This window comes from Varroa jacobsoni, unplaced genomic scaffold, assembly GCF_002532875.2.
Source record: "Varroa jacobsoni isolate VJ856 unplaced genomic scaffold, vjacob_1.0 scaffold_306, whole genome shotgun sequence".
Classification (NCBI taxonomy): Eukaryota; Metazoa; Arthropoda; class Arachnida; order Mesostigmata; family Varroidae; genus Varroa; species Varroa jacobsoni.
In genome coordinates, this window is record NW_019213208.1 from 261,971 (window position 1) to 281,846 (window position 19,876).

Here is a 19,876-nt window from a genome sequence, read left to right on the forward strand (position 1 = left end):
AAGCTTGTATTCGACGGAACCTGTGCAGTTCGGAGTGAAAGCACGTGCGCTTCTTTGAAAATTAATAAATCGAACGGGAGCTCGCGAAGTGCAATTTATGGCCAGTTTTACATGTTTACGTAGAGAAAGTGTGCCACAAAGGGATAGACTTTAAGGATACCATAAATACGGTATGTCTATCCAAGTGACGGCTAGAGCCATAGAAAGAAGTTACTGGTGGAGATACATAACACTTCTATGTTTTCTAACATTTCTACCATATGTCTAAGGTCCTCATAAATTGTTAAATTAATTGACGTATATGTAATACTAATTCATACTGCAACTAGATCTCGTTTGGTTGGGAAATGATATATATACATATATACATTTACTGACTGAATGCATTCCAGCATTATACATAGATACATATATTATGCAATAACATCAGAACACGTTAGCTAAACCAAATTGGATTTATTTTGACTTACTAACCTTTAATTATATCTATATTGATCTGTTCGAAAGCATGTTCAATGTAACTTAATAGCATGATTCTCGCATACGAAAACGTTCGCGAGCTTTGAACTATAATATTCGAACATCATTTTAATATTGTTTAATATTTTAATAGTATAATATAACATAACATAATGATATAATATATAAAAATGAATCTTTTGATTTTTTGTTGGTACAAAACGCAATCGTACGTACAGCACGTTTATTTGTAACAGTTATGTATTATCTTTGATTATCAAGATTTCTGTTATTCTCACGCCTGAGTTCACTGGGCAGCCCTGAAAGTTACGGCTTATTAATTCAATAATTTAATGGCAAACAACAATATTAATTTAATAGATGGGTCGGAAGCACGGCGTTCGAAAGGCTGCCGGTGACAGTCGGGTTAAGAAGCAATCAAAGTTTGCGTCGCTGACTAATTCGGACGAAGAAGAGTTCTTCGAGAAGGACCTATATTTTTCAAGGCAGGACGATGACGAAGTAGGTTTTAAGACCAATATCTTCAGCGATGTATGTTGCTAAAGAGTTATTCCCCAACCACTGTAGTTGTCTTAAATGTATCTTGTTGCAAGCATAATATTTCTATTTTATGAAATACTGTCTTCTGTAGTGAGTACTGAATTGATTAGTACCAAGACTTATTCCCGAGTTTTATTCTTGGTAATGCAAAAATGACAATTTTGAATATATAATATATTATACCATTTAATTATAATGATATATGTGGTGGTCAAACGAAAATGCGCAGCATTTGTCCAGCTATTTGATTTTGCTTAGACTCGATATGAGTATTAAAAATCCCTGCGTCTAATTATCTCTTAATCTAGATCGACGAATTTTACGCAAAGAAAGATAAAATCATGCTGACAGGCCGTCAAAAGGAGTCTGACTCTGAACAGGAACAAGTTTATGCACTGAGCTCGAAGGAATTCGATTCCGAGTCGGATGAAGAGACCGGAGTACTCTCGTTGGAGCGCGCCAACGATTTAGTAACGAGGTTTGTCAAAAAAAAGGAATTAGACTCAGACATTGAGGAAACCGATGATCTAGATGATCTACCTGATGCAAAGGCCTGGGGTAAGTGTCGCCTATATTTCATTCTGCTGCGTTTATTGATTTGATTATATCAATATTCATCGTCAGCTTTATTATATATCGCTACGATACTTATGAAATATGATATTCTCATCTTATAGACTCATATTCTAATATATGGCTCACATCATCATTCAATTCTAGGTCGAAGGCGACTAAACTTCTATAACACAGATTTTGTCGATAAGGATGTTGGCACACTCTCCGAAAAGGATAAAGAGGTCGCCCGTATGGAGGAGGAGGAAGCTCGGGCAATCCAAAAGCGACTTGCTGATGAAGTCGACGAAGACGCTTTTGGTCTTGAAAATCTTCAGGTGCCGAAATGGGATGAGAATGACGACATGAAAGCCTTTAGAGAAAAACAACAACGTATAGAGATTGACCTAAGTAAGCTACCGAGTAAAAAACTGGTTAAAATGGTATTAGAAGAGTCCCCTGAACTGCAGGGTCTTCTTGATGACTGCAAGACAAAGTTACAAGAACTTGACACGGAGATAGCTCCCATGCTCAAATTACGTCAAAATGGATGTCTTCCACGAGGAACTTCGGCGGAAAACTACTTGCTTCTTAGGCACAACCTTTTAATAATATATACGACAAATATCTGTTTCTACCTTAGTCTCAAGGCTAAACGGATAAACATTAGAAACCATCCAATCGTGAAGAGGCTCGTTCAGTTTAAGAAACTTATTTCAGAACTAGACCGAACAAGAACACAGTTGCTTCCTCAGATTCAAAATATTCTTGAAAAGGCCCAAGATGGGAAAGAGCTGAAAGTAAAAAATTTGATTGGCTCCAAAAAGGTACAGGAGCTCAGCTCCGATGAAGAACAAGAACACTTTAGTGACAAAAATGAGGAACAGGATGAGGATCTCCATGGTAAGCTACTACAAAAAATTTGACTGTATCCCGATTTTGATTTTTTCTTTGGTATACTGGTTGTTTTTGTATTATTCCGGATACTTAACATGTCTTTTGTTCTGCAACGTTTAAATAGAACTAGTTCTTGCAAAATGATATTGAGGTAAGAACGAGTCACTGGTAGCATACTATTGTCAATGACGCATCTAACCATAGAATCCTATATAGCCGATGGGAACGACAAGTGCTTATATTTATTGTATGAAAAACGTGAGTACCAACTCAACATACTAGTCACATAACTGTTAATACTTCCCAACATTTTTGTTTGATACTTCTTGATGTGTTCGCAATCAAAACATACACGAATGTCGCTTAAGTTTTTAATATACGGCAAAGATGGCTCTGGTTAAACGCCTGTTTAAAAGAGCACGCTTGAATTAAGATTTCGGTGGCGATTTAGGTCGCGTATAACACGGACCAAAATCACTCGCTCTCACTAAATGTGAATAATAATGCTGTACTAACCTTAGGCAACTGAGAATGGCAAATCCGCTGGCTGCAGGGTTTTGTATACAACGGAAGATTTTATGCAGTTTTGTGTAGTAGCCTGAAGCAATGTTTAACAGTACAGGACATAAACCTCGGAGCATAGATATACAATTAATTCTACTATCAAGCATATTATGTGTACTACAGCAATGTCTACCTCGTAGATATTAAGAGGCTAAACTAATTCTGATATATTTTTATCATCTTTGATCACTGTCATGTAAACGAGACGAATGAGAACTTAGTCAAAAATCATTTTCCATAAAAGCGCTAGGTTTCTCGCACCTGCTAAAAACAATCTGGTTTTCGTATCGGGGAAACGTGCTATTTAATGATTCAAAAGGGTGTATTATGTCCATGAAATATCGCAAACATTGGAACGGTTGAATTGTTGCAAGCGTCTGCTACAAAGAGTTGGCGACCTCCGTGAAAAAAAATTAATGTTGCTTTCTCATCGTGAAATTCTTAGATATCTAATAACGCCAGTTATGATTATAAGTAGAAATTATTTATTTGTCCGATATGACGCAGTTAATGGTCATTTCACATTGGATTGTCACTCAAGTACTCTTATCTTTTTATCGATTTTACTAGGTTGTCATTTACTAGACCTTTAACGCCATGGTGCACAGTACCATTAATGTCTTATCAAAAAAAGGATGCTAGTTGGAAGTTCTATTTGAACATTGTAGCGGAAGATACTCTCCAACGTGAAACAGGTTCGCTGTAGCAGTTAACAGGCAGTGAATGAGGTAACGCTGCTTCTTTCATGTCACACTGGATCACAGAGGCCCATCTTATACACTTTTATTTTCTTTTTATTTAAAAAATTTCGCTAACAAGAAATCATAGTTGCTGACCAGATCTGCCTCTATATTACATGAGAAATATTTGATGACGATAACAAAAGTAATTTATTAGGTTGGGATTTATATAACGGCTATTTTTCACTGAAACTATTCACTGTAAACGCAACATTTTAGTCGAGTTCCAGCGAATAATTATGTGTCTACCGACTTCTCCCTAAATACGATAAGTGCAAAAGAACCACACACTCAAGCTGTTACAAAATGGCTTTCACCATCTTTTCCACGCGTTGTCAAGGACGATGATCACCACGCGATGGGCAAGGATGACTGCCTTATGCTGTTTTTTATATTGAATGCCCTTGTCATCATTCAATCAATGCAACCAAACTCTAGACGAATCTCTTTTGATTATCTGGTTCTTCTCAAGTATTTCCTAGGGTGTAGGACACTTACAAACCTACTGAATGCTGGCAACATTGATTCTGGCTACATATTGGCCAAAGGCGGGCGAAATGTTGAAAGTCACTTAGAAGTCACACCTCGGACAGCCGATGGAAATGGGGTACATCCTTCAAACCCAAATTCCCATCGTTGGATCTAGGAAATTTCTTTTAGTAGTTCCACATATTGCTGGGTCATTACTGCACACGATCCAACTATTCTGACAAGACAAGCTGTTCAACAAGATAAATACAATAGGCGCCGAGAATGCACCTTTATTACCTTTAGAGCCTGAACTCGACATAAAGTTCGGTCTACTGGCAATGAAATTGTTAAATTATTTTACACAAAAGAGAGAGGGAGAGAAGGAACTCTTTCGAATGGTAACAGTGAAAAAAAAACTAAAAAGGTAACGTAAGGGAAAACAACAAAAAGGAAAAGAATCCTGAATGAACAAATCTGTAAAGTTAATGCATCATATGTCGGAAATAAAAGAACATACAGTTGCATGCGACCTTCATCGTGGGTCTCTGCCCGAATTTAAGGTGTAAACAATACGTACGCGCGTGATTTGTTTTTTTCTTCCTTAACACGACTCAAGAGGCTACTACATTAAAAAATAACATGTTTATTTCTCTCGATCCAGGTGCTGTGGATGACAATGAGATTTCATTTACGAACCTTATATCAAGAAATAGTAAGCTGCTGTTAAGCGAGGCGGAGAAAGAAATAATGGCTCTCTACGACACGGCGCTCCCGGCTGTAAAAAAAATGAAAAAGGACTGTGACGAATTTGAATCAGTTGAACAAGCCGGTAATACGAGAAATGAACGGCTGGACGAAGCCGCTATCTTCGGCGATACTGATTCAGAAAATGATGAGCCGGTTTTTAAAGTTGGTCGTGAAGGTCTCGATGATCAAGATGAAGAAAACAGCGTCAATAACATGACAAAGGTAAGCTAAGGGGTTGCACCAACCTCCAATATTATAAAAACGCATTCTGTAGATGTGCTTTGCTTATTGGGATCCCTGAAACGCATCCCCGATTCGGTCACACTTAAAGAAAATAATTGCATCCTCCTTTGCGCTCGATACATTTCTTTTAAGCACAATTAGGATTGGATTAGTTAGTAGCATCCTCTGTTCGTGTGTTCTGACGTTTTTCGATTATTTTTTTGAACTTATCCTTCGTATATGTTTATTAACATAAAGCAAACAAACCAGGAACAATTATCATGGGTTCGAAAAAGTGATAAGGCCGATCAATTCTGAAATGTTCTAATATACTCGGTTCTTATCATGTCAGTACAGCTTCGGGGACCATTTGCCCGAAATTGTTCTTTGCGCGGAGGGACTCAGGATGCATTTGACAACTATGCTAAGTTCTGTCCTACTTCCTATGTTGGCTTTTGTTTCTAAGTGGTATCAAACTCGTTGAAGCACCAGAACATTCTGTTTTGAGTACTAATTATACTGAAAGGCATTTATAGACGTAACGAGTGTGTACAGTATTTTTGGTAACCTTGTCGAATTAGAGACCATCTTTTGAAAATAACAATATAATTATTGAAACTGGAGAAATGATTAGCTCTGTATGTTGCATTCCTGGATTACGAATGGCTAAGCACAGAAAGGACTCCGTCAACTTTCTTTTTATTACCAAATTCCATCACTTGTTTTCAGGATAAACCGAATGACATGGACGGGGGGGCTGCAGGGGATGCAGAAGGCGATGGCGATAGTCGTCGTGCAATTAATTATCAAATTGCGAAGAACAAGGGTCTTACACCCCACCGAGCTAAGTACATGCGAAATCCAAGGGTCCGGCACAGAATGAAATTTCGGAAGGCCAATATTCGACGAAGGGGTCAAGTACGCGCTATGCGTGATGAAGCACAGCAACGCTACGGGGGAGAGACGTCCGGAATTAACTTCAGAGTTATTAAGAGCATTAAGCTTCATTAACCAAAAACTAATTGAACTTATCGGATCAGGTCTCACTTCCGAGAACTCGAAAAACGTAGAAGCACCAGAAAACTATTTTTATTTGTGGAACAACTTGGAAGATACGAAGGCTCGCATATTTCTCACGGTAAAAATAAAATGCATAAAATACATTTCATCACATGCTTATTCGTTGTCGTTTTAAAAATAGACTTGAATAAATAAAATTCTCGTAAAGTGATAACTTAGCCGAAGGTTCAATATCACTTTGTTAGAATTTTGTTTATTCTGGCACTAGTAGAATTATTACCTTTTTTTTTAAGTTTTTGAATGTACTAATACGGTTACTTAACATGCGATTTCGACGGCATTTATTTAAGATATTATTATTTTCTATTATTTTCTTCCGCTTACTGACGGCACCTAGCCAGCCTACGTGACTTGAAAACCACCGCAATTTCGATCCAATACCGCGGTACGCAACAACCGATGCGGTCTTATAGGTTCTTACTGTAATTATTATCTTGACTATTAGTTCTATCCAGTAGACGATTTTAAGCCATTCCTGTGGATGAACATGTGCATATTCCTATAGGTCTATATAAAACAAATGACTCGGTATAACGTATATAGTTAACATAATCTACATGTTTTTAGAAAATTAAAAATTCGTTTTTCACGGATTTTATTTGACTCAAAGAAGCTTAATTCAAAGCTTTTAAAAGTTTCAGATGATGCTTCCAAAAACACTACGTCGTCACCCGCATATCTATTGCTGTGGCTATATAGAGAATGATCCTCGAATTTAAACCACGAACTGCTTCAGATCTCGTAATCTGCTAATTTGATTTACCTATGAAAGTATAATGCATATTTTGTATTAATTATGGCCTTTATTAAAACAAGCGCCTCTAGAACATATCGCGCAACTTGCTGTGTCTGATGTTCCATTTTTGTTATTCTACTGTAGTTAATTCTATATTATAACAAAACTAGTATACTTTTCATTTGCATATTATATACGATACTTAACTAACTTTACAATACATCACGGAAGCACTGAAGTATGTCCTCACTCATGCGTAAAATACAAAAAGATTTAATGAGGTCTGTCTTTGTATCTTTGCAAGGTTCGCCAACATAAGTGGTCAGTAAATAACTTACACACTACTATTTATAGGGTAAACTGCGTAGTAGCTAGCCCGATCTTAAGATTATTACTGTTTATATGCACATGCCCAAATACCAAAGTGCTTTTAAACTTTTCGTGTGTTCACAATTTTAGCTCTTAACGAGTTTTGGCGGTTCGGTAGCGAGGAACAGCTTCTGAAAACCAAAGCCGAACGACAATGTTTAATTAATGCTGATCATTTAAGTACAAATAATTTTTAAATCTTATGTATAAAAATTAGGTAATTCACGGCAAACTGTGAACATGAATGCCTTATCTAATTGTTATTACGTGCAAAGATGCTTTTGAAAACGATAGGCTGAAAATCAACATATTGCATTATGTCCACTTCTGATCATCAAAGCTCTTTATGACATATGAATAATGCGCACCTTTAGCTGTTGAAGAATAGTGCATGTTTGTAGTATGTTTTTCGGATTGGAGACTTGATGGAGCTGCTTAAGTAAGTGTGTAAATTGCTCGAGGAAATGCTCGAATTCAGGATTGATACGCTGTTCACCTACAACGGTCCTGCCCCCAGTTGTTGCTACAGCCCCCTCTGTAGCCATTGTTGCAACCGATCCGTCTGGCAATACTTCGTAAGTCAAGAAAGTTCCATTGTCCGCTGTTCCAATATGACCAGCCGTTGAGTCGGCGCCTGTAGGTGCCTCCACTCCATGAGTTTCCTGAATGATTGTTACTACTTGACACCCACTGGTAGGGCCAGGTTGGGCGCTCGCACCCTAAAATTAATTAGTTCACAATCGTAAGCTTTTTTGCAACACGACAAATAAAAGTAAAAAATGATTATCATGTCAATAAAAATGCATGGGAGAAAAAGCGGATATATATCAGTTCCACACGTTTTTAGCATCAACGGACTGACCTTACAAAGAAAAAAAAAGATCTATTCAGTCGACTCAGGCTTGAAAACTGCAACAAATGTACGGCGCGGTTTAAAATATTCCATGCAGTCGGGAAAAACAGTAAGTAATGTTATTGCTATCTGTTTTCTATTTTATCTTTGTTCCACTTTTTGACGAGGCATAAATCACACTGTACTACTAGAAGTTCTGAGAGAGACAGGGAGGCTATCATGAAAACTGAACACCTCCTCATATGATAATAACCAATGTGGCCTACGCACAGATTCTGCCGTTGTCTGCCCGCACGGTCATTCTGCCAACATGCAGCTTCCCACAGCTCTTCAGTGAATTGACGATTTTTTAAACGGTGCAAATGTAAATATTACTTACATACTTCACATATACTTTATTTTATAAGCTAGTGACTAGATGAAGAAGTGATAATTGTACTATAAATTTTAGCGGTGAGATGCGTGGCGTCAATTAACCTGCAAAGTGTATGTGGCTCCCTCTACAGTTGACACCTCTTGTTTAAGGACGACTCCGGTGTCATTCTCTTCGATGTAAGAATCTAGTAACCCGTGTTCTTCTTCCACTTCCTGCACTACAGAAAATTCCTCGCCAACCATCTGAATAATGCAAAAAAGGACGTTTGTTGATAAGTTACACATTGTTACGTTATTGCATTGAGCCTGATTATGTGGGTTAACGAAATCAGATAAGTAAACACAAAGCACCAGGACAGTAAGACGGAGTCTATATAAGTTTGAATACGAACTCGACCTTCGTCGCTCGTGTGGTTTTCTTTATCAAACCAATCAAGCATTTTTTTATCAAACCGGCCCTATACACTGAAAGCTTAAAAAATCGTTTGAAGGATGACCGCTGTATAGATAGTTGCAAACCTTTTAACTAGATAAATAACGTATAACCATGTACATCTGCCAACTTTTTTCATATTTCAAAGCATTTATGCTATAGAGTATTATATGCAGGATGTCTGTAAAGGATTATACTTCAATACATAAGTAAACGTTTTCTAATAATATTGATATCATGTTAATACGGGAATATAAATAATTATATATTGATGTCTTTCAGGTAAACTCTAAGCAGGTTTAGTAAATACTTATTATAAATTAAGAATATAAACCGTAACAAGGCATATGTATTAATATAATAGTATCTTAGTACAGTGCAACACATTTTATGCTAGTAATAAATACTGTGGTTTGTAAAAATAACGTTTATTGATCAATGCTAAATACATCACTGCAGATTTATATTACTAATAATAATGATTATAAATACAAAGCGTCAATAGCTGTTGACGACGAACCATTCATTATGGCTCTGTCCAGATACTATTGATACTACGAATTTTAATAACGTGCTTCCATCTGTTTTTCAGAGGCATAAATTCTGCCCTAACCAATAGCTATTTCGCTGCATTAGTAATTCGTCTCATAATTCTATATCCTATAATGTCCTTCTCCCTCTGAGACGATTACTCACATACGTTAAAAGAAGATGGGCGCATAACGAAATTTCTTATTTCTTTGTTGTAGCTTAGCCTTCGTCGCTAGCACACTCATTGCGTTTATTATTGGTATTTCCGTTTCTGGATTTTTCAGTGTTGCCATCAATAGCTTTAAGTTTGTTAAGTGGGTTTTCGTGTAAGATCCAGTCGGCGGTCACTGAGCAAGCTTTCAACATCACTTCTGTAGGAGATGATTTTTTGAGAATGGACGCTTTTCTTCGTTTTGATGATGGCTCACTTCCTTTCCAATTTTTGCTTTTCTTCGGCAGGTCTTCAATATAGTCCGAATCAGTAAACAAACGAATGCCTATGGAGCCGCTTTCCCGAGGAACACCTTTACTGCTAGCGTTTCCTCCAGTTCTCTCTGAGGCGGCTTCTGCGCCGTCAGTCCTATTCTTTTTCATCTTCTTAAATTTACAAATCTTTTCCAGTACCTCATTAAGTTTGTGGGCAAGGAACCTTTTGCACTCAGGTTCTAGTTCAAAACGACTCTCGCGGAGATCTCGCTTTGGACACTCTTTGCGGTTTTGATTGCTTAGAAGGTTTGGTATGGTAGAACCCGCATGTATAGTTGAAGCAACTTGTGCCTTTTCATTTTCTTGCTTCCCAAAACTTGGCAGCGCATAGGCTATAACAACGGCTGCGCGAAGTCTGGCTTCTTCTTCTGAATCTGAAGCAGAGTCGGGCGATGTCATCTTGACAGAAGACACCACTACGGGAAAATCCCAAAGTCAAACCATTTTTCTGATGTAACATGTACAAGAAAATTTAGAAAAACATCTGTTTGTACATGTGTTTTTCCATGTTTACCAATATAAGCAGAACAACTATTGCAGTCTCATCTGAGCCTAAATACGAAAGGACTTCCCTTGCTCAAATTCGCCCTTTCCCATTCATGGAGAGGAGAGAATGCGTTTGGAACAACTGTATGAACAGTCTGAACATGCTTCGAGTTCAAAAGTCGTGAGAAGTTCAAGGGTGGTGTTGAATCTGGGAAAGGTTTTTTTCAGGTTTGTTATGCAAGCCAGATATAAATACATTATGACAACAAAGAGCCCACTTCCTGGATAATGCCATAGCATTAATACACGTCAAAATGTAAACAATGACTACTTTTGACATTTAAATGATTTTATTGAGTAATATCAAAACACCCTGTAATGTGTTCTGAAATGGTATCAGGACGCCCCTGAAACAAACGGGTGTGACAGCGAATTTGTTGTAATCATTTATGTATATTCTGCTACTTTAACATGTTTAACTGTTTCATAATCTAACTAAGCGACGAATGAAACTCTTAGCAGATGTTATGATAACACCATATCCACAAAACGCTTATACCGATCATCACTTGCTAAATACAGGGTCCGAATCTGATGAAAAACCTGTTAATGACGTCATACCGTAATACACAACCGATCTTTGTCAATACTTATATTATTACTACTACTACTGCAAAATTAAAAAAAATATCAATGTTATATAAAAGGCTCAAAAAATACGCTTTTCTTTTATGTTATAAGAAAAATAAGATTTCTTTTAGTACAAGAAGGCACTAATTAATCATGACTTTCAGGTACATAGATATCAGTCTGAGTATCTATACATCTACGTTGAGATTAAACAAGTTAAACCTGCACTGGCCAATGCTATTCCTCAGAAGAAGAACGTAGTGATTCACTATGAAACGTGAGATAGTACTTTTCGAACATTTTTCACAGGTTAGGCACTTTTATTTTCGAGGGAAGTGTGAAGCATTATTTACGGTCTCTTATTATATGGATGGTGACTTATTCATTCCACTGCTGTAAAAATTTGGGATACAAGAGTCTATAAGGTCTAGAAAGACAATTTCGACATTATGTTGAGATTTGAATATATATCGTTTTAAGAAGTTCTCGAAATTTAAAAAACAGAATGGTAATCTATGGAAGCAGTGTCTGGCTAGTATGGTAAATGTCAGAGAGTCTCCAACTGCAGCTGTGAGATATGGCGTTGCCATGCGGTAGGAGTGATTTACCTCCGCTCACTAATCCTAATTACTGAATGCCAAGTTCTTTCATCATTTGCTCCAAATACTGACAGTAAACTTCAGCCGTAATCAACAAGTTAGAATCCATAAAGCTGCAGTGGGTAACACCTGCTTTTGCAGCTCTACGTTTGTTTTGGAATGATGTTCCACCAGTCCAGGTATCAAATTATGTGATTATCATAAAGAATCTATTTTTCATGGCAATTCACGGTGAGGAGGTCACCGTTTCAACGCGAGAGGAAAGAAGAGAAGGAATGCCTCCACATCTTAGTTATTTTTTTTCTCATCAGTGCTGCAAAACCATGCTACATCGATTCATTCGGTGTTTTCGGTTTACTCATTTAACCAATGTGAATAAATATGGTGTTTTGACATACAGCCGCGTACGTTGGGATGGGTCGATTTAACTTGGATAAACCTTTATAGCTTACGAAAGTTTCTGGAGTGACACTTGATGATGGAGAACCGCCTCAATGGCTGTTTCCGGCAAAACAAACACTTGAACTAAGTTTCGTCCTGTGTACAGCTATGATTTCTGTGTGTACGTTAAGCATATGGAGCAAATATGTACGAAAACTGACTACGCAACGCCACGGATAAACTGCATATCGATTTTCAATTATACTGCGTATATCAATAGTTCAATTAAGTTAACTCAACTGTGATTCTCTTTCCGCAACGGTCTTTTCCGGTGGGATTGGATCTGAGTATTAGAATATTATATTATTTTAGTTTATTTATTATTTTGAAGCTATATAAAAAAGAAAAATAAATTATTATACGCTCTTTGACGCTAGGAACTTGATTCATACCTCATGAACGACACCTTGCTGGCTTACAACCTGTGACTCTGCGTCCTGTTGCCTTTCAGAATCCTTAATAAACTGAACGACTGCATGTATGTGCTTGCACATTTTACCGATCTTCGTTGCCCCTCCACAATTGCACTTGAACAAATGAGCGCAACACATACAAAGCTTACACGTCAAGTCGCATTGCGCTCCACCCACACGAATTTCAGAAGGACATACGTCTGATACCCGGCTCACTCGGTGGCGAACCTGCGGAAACAGACAATTATTCTTGAACGCTTGCTGGCAGGATATTATATCTAAGCGATATGTATTTGCATTTATAGGACTATTTAAGGTTGGAAAAATATTTTCTGTTGTAACTTATTTTAGAAAAATAATTTTATCTAAAAATGTTGGTACGCTACGGAAAGGGATCGTATATATATATATATATATATATATTGTAAAAAGTAAGCAACGGACCTTGCCTTCAGGTCGTTTAACACCCCACTGGTGAGTATCTGTTTGGACAATATCGAATGAGCCGTTTGTTGCTGCCGTGTGTTCGAGAACAATGTCCGAAAATGACGTTGATGATCGTTCCCTGAAATTCCGTTCCATCGATGCAGGTTGGCAGTGACTAAGGGGAATTTATTTCATAGGAACACGCTGGACATATTGTTTTACGGACTGATTTATCTGCGTTACAATATATTGACAAAGAAAATACCTATTAAGTGACAGCCATGCAACGGTATGTAATGTGAAGAGCAACGAAGCGCACCGACACTTAACTGTGAACTCATTTTTACGTTATTTAATTTTAATTGAATTGATTACATATGTCAGTCCAAAAACATATGTCAGAGCAAAAATGGCAATTTTTTTTACATTCGACAAAATAATAATAGAAGAACAATACATACTCGGAAGCTTTTGTAGGTACAGACTCTTCCCGATGTCGAGGATAGTTATTAATCTTATTCAGCATTTGCACGTTTCCAGGATCTACGCTATTGCCTGATTGACTTCGTCGATTTTGCTCGAGTGTTTTTCCTCTTTCTAGAGTATTCCTAATTGTCTTGTAGTCCACATAGCGCAAGGGATCGTCTTCATCGAGCTCTCCCACCTATCAAAATATGGCAAAACATAGAGCCTTTGCTTATATTATGTTGTATTCTTATGGTAGTACGCATTAGTATGCATGAAGTATGAAAAAATAAAATAATTAAAAATAAACCCTACTTACGGTCTTGTGAAGGATCTCGAGTATTTCCCGACAGTTCATGCCCAGCTGGGCATGGTATCGAATAAAGTTCTTCTCGGAATCCAGTAGGGGCAGGTATTTACCTTCTAATTCATGGTTGTAGTGAGTTACCGATCCAATTATGCTCACCTGGCCTGAAATTTTGTGTAAAACAACGAATGCACATTAGTACTACACCTTAACACCTCCACTGAGGAGCGATCTAGTTGAGCATATTAAAGGATACTACTAAAAATTGTGATTATTGCAGGGAATTCATGGCAGCACTTTTGGAACTCGCCTACTTTGTATTTATCAGACATGTACATTGCATATACGTGTGAAATGGGGCTGACTCTACGATAGTTATCTTACCGTTGGTATGATAGCTGACGATAGCATGAGCTGTGCAGAAGGTACCGATTTTTGATGTGCCCCGTTTGATATGCTTTCTGCTACGATCCTTCATTTTGACTCGTACAGCGCCCTCTCGGTTACAGTAAAATCGCTTAACACCGTTCACCTTACCGTGACGAGATACAAACCGGGTTTTGTACATCTGTGTATTCCGTAAAATTTAGTCAAATTATTCGCCCGCTCCTAAAGCTACAAAACGCTGGCTAAACACTCAATAAGTAAAATAAATGTGAAAAAAACCACTGACCTTCTGCACTCTTTGAAAAAATATCTCAAATTCGTCTTCCGTGTCAAATGTTCCCGTCACCTCCTTAATTTCCCATTCATGGTCTTTTCCCAAATGGTGTAGTAATTCCTCACGACTGCAAAGAAGAAATAAGAGCATTATAAGGACTATTAAGATATTCCTTGAAATCTACCTCTTTTCTCAACCATACATTATACCTATTGAAAGTCAAAATATAATATACTTAACACAACTACATACATTCATATGTTAATAAGAAAAAATGTTACAGTTCACGTACCTGCGGACTTTTACATCGCATGCAGCTTCTTCGCAGGCATACCACTTCTTCGCAGGACTACAAAGCTGATCAAACTGTTTTTCTGGATGACGTCTACCGAGATGTTTGAGATATGTCTGCCGGTTAGAGAGACGGAGTGAACAATGTTCACACTGTATTGGTCTACAATAAATTTAGCTTAGGTTAGGTTAGGATTTCAGGCGTATAATTTCCATACTAATTCAAAAAGATGTGGTTCTATAAAAATTCTAAATTTCAACCTACCTAAATTTTTACATGATACGACAAGGGGCATCTGGCGTAGATTCAAGCACAGCATTTTCAAACCCACTCTAATTTTACCTGCATGCAATCTGTGTAATTCACCACCAAAAAAAGACAAACGGATTACCTCTTACTCAGGGGTTCCTTGGTCTCCGCTTTAGCAGACGCACTGTGGGCAGCCGATTCCAATAACTCTATTTCATCTTCCGCCATCGCCTCTTCACTTTCTTAATACCCGCTTGTTTCTGCATATGTATTATTATACTGTTATTCTATGTCGTTGCGGCCATTAGAACTGCATTATTAGGTTGCTATCATGGTTGCTATCGGATCATAACATTCTACTTCAAGTTTGGACTCCAAAGATGAGTTTATTAGGTGACACCAACCTTCGTCAACCTCGTAAAGCAGGTAACGAAAATATATAGTTAAATGGTATGTGCTGATCTAACAATGATTTTTCGCTAAAGTGGCTCAAAGCGACTTCCGTCAGATCTCAAAGGTCGGATAGAAAATTTGTTTTAGGTCGAAAATACCATTTTTGAATTAAATTATTCATTTTTGAGTGATACATCATTCACCAATAGCCTTTTCGTCTTATACACCACACCTATCCTATTTAGTCACCTTTTTGACTTCGGTCAAAGAAAAATGAGGGGTTAAAAATTCTGTTTCCACTATCCGATATGTTTATTTTACTTCCATATGAATCCAAAGCAGAAAACTTGTAACCTAAACAAAGCATTAACAACTTAAAAAAGGCCTTGCAGAAAAAAGAAAGAGCTTTAGATCAGTATACAAGATTTGATCACCAACAGACGAAAATTAAGTAGGGTAAGCAGTAAACAAAAATGGCCATTATTTATATAACAAGTTAATTGATTAATATTTTACAGTTGTTCCTCCTATTACCCTCAGATAAGCCAATAAAATCGCCTTGCATGCCTACTACGTATTTACCCGGAACGACTTGCGCCATCTTTTCTGGAACTTATAGAACCGTAACCCTTTCTGTAGATCTATCGTCAATGATGCCCCAAAGTGAATAAGCGAGACTACCTATACCACCATGTCTGTGGTGTTTAAACACTTATGATGTTTATTTTTATTAATATATTTAATAACTTGAACTGCGATATCAAGTATAGCTTATACTCAGCTTTGCTTTTTGTTACTCTTTAATCGTTAGAATTTCGTAGTACTACGGATCCGGTGTGCATCATGAGGAAACGTGTGACGACTTACAAACAGATTAATACGTCTGAACTATGATATCTTCGCAGTTGGCTGTTATGACAATATCGTTAGTTTCGCGTGTTGCTTATTTGACATAAAAGAGAGGCTGGATATTGATCACCTTGGTCGTAATCAGTTCTATAGTTGACGACAATATGGACTGATTAAACATGGAACTGTGCGACACGATTACGCTTAAACCTTGAAAACTGAGCTAAAAGACCCCAAGTCTATAGATATTATATTTACATATAGTTTTATGGGCTTTAAATTCCTTGAATATTGGCATCCGAAATTTGCAGACAGTGTTATTTCAAACTTTGTTAATGTTTGATACGAGGGCGTTTTCTTACGTTGGTAAACTAAGCGTACAACGTTAATAAGCGTTTAAGGCCTTTGGTGCAGGAGGTTCAAATCGCATTGCAGTTACCAGAACTGGTTTGAATCTACGCAGGAATGTTTTTTTTTTGAAAATATGATTCTGAACGACCCCGTTTATTGTTTGCATGCAGATCAAATACTTTGCTTCCTTAAGCGTTAACAAGTCCTTTTCATTCCATTAGTGTGCAACTAGACTTGTTCATCTTCATCTAGTTATGGCTAGATGTCATTTTGAATCAAATCCGCAGTCAAGACGGGTCGTGGCTACATTTACAATAGAGGCTTCAAGATTCGAATAGCAGAACCTGCGGGCATCTAGGATCTCAAGTTCTTTGTAACGACTGTGTATTTAAATAAGTTACAAATAAAACTATATTATGAATCTCGTTATTGTAGTATGACTTACTTACTTTTTGTAAGAGGGCTGCAGACCGTGTAAAATTCGGTCTTAGCTTCAGCTGTTGAGCTGTTTGTTGTTCTTCCAGAGCAGTTCGGTGTTCCGATGAATAAGGGAAACGCAATACATCACGGAAGTAGGAACAACACGGTTCGAAAGCGCTTGCGAGGCTTCGTCATCTGCAATCTCACAATCGTGTTCCTGTGGTGGCGTAGTAGGTAAGAAGTTGACGACCAACGTCAAGTTGGTGATTCAGGAGCGAATCCAGGCGTAGGCACACTTCATTTTGTGTCGAAAGTTAACCGTTTGACAGAATGCCTAACGGCAGCGCCGAACGTGTCAGGAACTTAAATCTTAGACTAATTGTCAATTTGGACCAAAAAAACTTGGTCGTTGATATTCTTAATTGAATTGTAAGCATAGAAGTAGGACATAGCAACTTTAAATCAAGAAACGTAGTGTGTAAGGATACATTTAAATAACTCTCATTTCGAATGCTAATTAATCAATGAGTGCTTTTTTTAAATTGATCGAACAGACCAAATAAGGAAAACGCCACTGTTTGGATTAAATGCTGAGAGGCAGGTTTCGAGTGGAAGAAAAAGTTACTTTATTTTTTGTTCCACGTAGAAATCATACCCGAAGTGACCGAAAGGAGATATAGGAAGAACAGGCTCTGAATTTTGAGAACAAATGGGAATAAGAACGCAGGATATTCCCGAGAATGCATAATTTTTGTGAATGATCATAATTTCAATTTCTATAAACATATATCTTTTTATGTAAATATTTATTTAAATTTCAAAAAAATTTACAAGAAATGTGTAACTTTCCTTCTTATCACAATTGTTGCCGTTATGGTCGAAATATACTGCGGACAACGGTAGCTTATTGATTCGCAAACATCAAGAAATATTTAGTTGGCGCATTCTTGCCCAAGTGCGGATTTTAAATCTTCTAATTTTGTTGATTTTTCAACGCAGACTTTACCTTTAAAATATCCCTATAGTGAAAGTTTACTCGCGTCAGGTCTAGGGAACAGATAGGGTATTCTATAATAGCTCTTCATCTAACTCATCTGTTTGGAAGATTTCGATTAGAACATGTTCTTGTCTTACTATAAAAGCGTGCAGCTGCCTCGCCCTGTTATAAATAAAATTCGCCGTTTTCACCAGAAGCACTTCCTGAATGTGTGGTAAAACAGATTTTTGTAGTAAATAGCACCAATCACTGTACTGTGAAAGAACAAAGGTTCAATAAATAATTTACTCACAATTCCGTACCTCACTGAAATTTGCGATTCATCGCTCCAAATCATCTTCCTCAAAAACGGTGCATTCTGTTGAAATTTTCCAATTCGCTAAAATCAGTTTCGTTGTTCCAGATCATTTTTATTGATAACTTTTGTTGCAACAATAAACATTGTTGGAGTGTAACTTTTGCATTTAAAATGCAATTAACTTCTAATTTGTGATGCCAAGTTCGCGACTTACAGATCTTTAGAGTGGTTCGCTATTACTTTCTAGTACTTCGTCATAGCTGGTAAAACTCCTTCATGTTCTTTGTCTCTCGGAGCGTTGGTTATGAATATCCTAAACAGTTTCAATCGCATTAAAGTCATCTTCTTTCCGATATATTGCAGCTTATGTAAGTGGGTCTGCCTAAAACCTCCTGCGATGATATCTTTATATCCCTGCTATACTTTAATATATTCAATAGCTTTTTAAAATAAATTTTTTTTTGTTCAGACACGAATCTCGGTCCACTAATTATTTCTAATTAATTATGCTTTGAAAAGATAGGAGAATCAGGAAGTCATGAGAGTATACATTTTTATCTGAGACATCCTGTATAATTATTCACAATGCGGACTGGTACATGATATTTCATGTTGGAAGAGCTGCAGCAGATGAATGGAGTGATTATAACATCGCATAGCTCCAGACTTGATCGATATTTCGATCTGATGCAAACTTCTTCGTGAACTCTTATAACATTGGTTAAACAAATGAAATATATTAAAGCGCTAGCGATGCTATTTGTTCGTTTGACTCTTTACTCTGATTTAGCGATAACGGCGTAAAACCCTAGGGCACCATTGGTGCGCGCCATAACACTTAGCCGCGCCACTTACGTACGCGTATTCACGTACGGTTTAGCGTTGTCCGCGCTCCTAGCTAATCTATGCTTGAAACTATCAACTTTCCAAGCATGCAGTAATAACCAATTGACAATGGAGGAGGGTTTTTCATAGTAAGGTTATCAACCCCGAAATTTGATTTTGCAGCAGTGGGGCACCTGTTTCACTCGCTTAAACCAAAATTTTTTCCTTTACTGCTCAAATGCCCTTTGAGGTTCGTACGCTCTTACTTTGACATCTTCTGCAACGAATTGGCTTTTCAATCATAGTTTCAAGCAAAAAGGAAACAATGCCGGAGTATAAGCGCGCCATTCATTTCCCATTTCAAACGATGGTAGTCTTTGCAGCGAGCCACCTTTTTGATGTTTGAAACGAAAATTCGGTGAGGAGCTGTACGATGTACCCAACATCTGCGCGTTTAATGTTCATCTATCTATTCATGCCCTCCAGCTACGGTTTTCTAAGAACGCCCACTTCAAGCTACCCTAACCCTATCATGTAGATCCCCAACAGCTTAGTATTCGCTGCGCGTCCTTTTTTCAGTTCCATGTTAATGCCCCGAATTTGATTGTTGTCGGCGTTAGTGTACCTAGCTTAGAAACAAAAAAAAAAATCTTCGAATACGCTTGGTGTATCGTCATCGTAGCTAGACCAGTGGTCGA

General features: G+C 37.5%; 2 protein-coding genes and 1 long non-coding RNA gene across 6 annotated transcripts in view; 2 read left to right on the plus strand and 1 right to left on the minus strand.

Annotated features, from left to right (window-relative positions):
- The first annotated feature begins 35 nt into the window (after nucleotides 1-35).
- On the plus strand, nucleotides 36-7,146 carry Sas10 (UTP3 small subunit processome component Sas10). 3 transcript variants are annotated; one of them, XR_002679492.2, is made up of 7 exons: nucleotides 36-170; nucleotides 841-981; nucleotides 1,329-1,578; nucleotides 1,741-2,475; nucleotides 4,906-5,213; nucleotides 5,943-6,351; nucleotides 6,929-7,146. XR_002679492.2 is itself a non-coding variant. In XM_022831038.2 (6 exons), the coding sequence occupies exons 2-6, from the start codon at nucleotides 841-843 to the stop codon at nucleotides 6,222-6,224; spliced, it is 1,716 nt and encodes a 571-aa protein (XP_022686773.1). In that variant the 5' UTR covers nucleotides 36-170; the 3' UTR covers nucleotides 6,225-6,386. The 3 variants fall into 3 exon arrangements, 1 of the variants encoding a protein (XP_022686773.1); XR_002679491.2 differs by having other exon boundaries at nucleotides 6,935-7,146; XM_022831038.2 differs by lacking the exon at nucleotides 6,929-7,146 and having other exon boundaries at nucleotides 5,943-6,386.
- Nucleotides 7,077-17,175, minus strand: LOC111259208 (uncharacterized). Its single transcript, XM_022831036.1, has 12 exons — nucleotides 17,088-17,175; nucleotides 15,188-15,305; nucleotides 14,797-14,958; nucleotides 14,517-14,631; nucleotides 14,228-14,411; nucleotides 13,856-14,007; nucleotides 13,533-13,735; nucleotides 13,090-13,210; nucleotides 12,625-12,873; nucleotides 8,729-8,869; nucleotides 7,767-8,117; nucleotides 7,077-7,529 (listed from the first exon to the last, which is right to left on the minus strand). The coding sequence occupies exons 2-12, from the start codon at nucleotides 15,271-15,273 to the stop codon at nucleotides 7,485-7,487; spliced, it is 1,809 nt and encodes a 602-aa protein (XP_022686771.1). The 5' UTR covers nucleotides 15,274-15,305; nucleotides 17,088-17,175; the 3' UTR covers nucleotides 7,077-7,484.
- The window catches only part of LOC111259216 (uncharacterized), a 20,308-nt gene continuing 15,744 nt past the window's right edge, over nucleotides 15,313-19,876 (plus strand). For both annotated transcript variants that reach the window (XR_015310485.1, XR_002679503.2), the window contains exons 1-2: nucleotides 15,313-15,471; nucleotides 17,163-17,292. This is a non-coding gene — a long non-coding RNA (uncharacterized LOC111259216). The remainder of the gene's footprint in view (nucleotides 15,472-17,162; nucleotides 17,293-19,876) is intronic.

What these genes read in the sequence shown, in the direction of transcription:
- Sas10 (XM_022831038.2), top strand. Translation starts at nt 841, where the DNA reads ATGGGTCGGAAGCACGGCGTTCGAAAGGCTGCCGGTGACAGTCGGGTT. An exon ending in CAAGGCAGGACGATGACGAA is followed by an intron (nt 982 to 1,328) that starts GTAGGTTTTAAG and finishes CTCTTAATCTAG; the next exon opens with ATCGACGAATTTTACGCAAA. An exon ending in ACAGGATGAGGATCTCCATG is followed by an intron (nt 2,476 to 4,905) that starts GTAAGCTACTAC and finishes CTCTCGATCCAG; the next exon opens with GTGCTGTGGATGACAATGAG.
- LOC111259208 (XM_022831036.1), bottom strand. Translation starts at nt 15,273, where the DNA reads ATGGCGGAAGATGAAATAGAGTTATTGGAATCGGCTGCCCACAGTGCG. An exon ending in CGTCAGCTATCATACCAACG is followed by an intron (nt 14,008 to 14,227) that starts GTAAGATAACTA and finishes ACAAAATTTCAG; the next exon opens with GCCAGGTGAGCATAATTGGA. An exon ending in TCGAGATCCTTCACAAGACC is followed by an intron (nt 13,736 to 13,855) that starts GTAAGTAGGGTT and finishes ATATTTTGATAG; the next exon opens with GTGGGAGAGCTCGATGAAGA.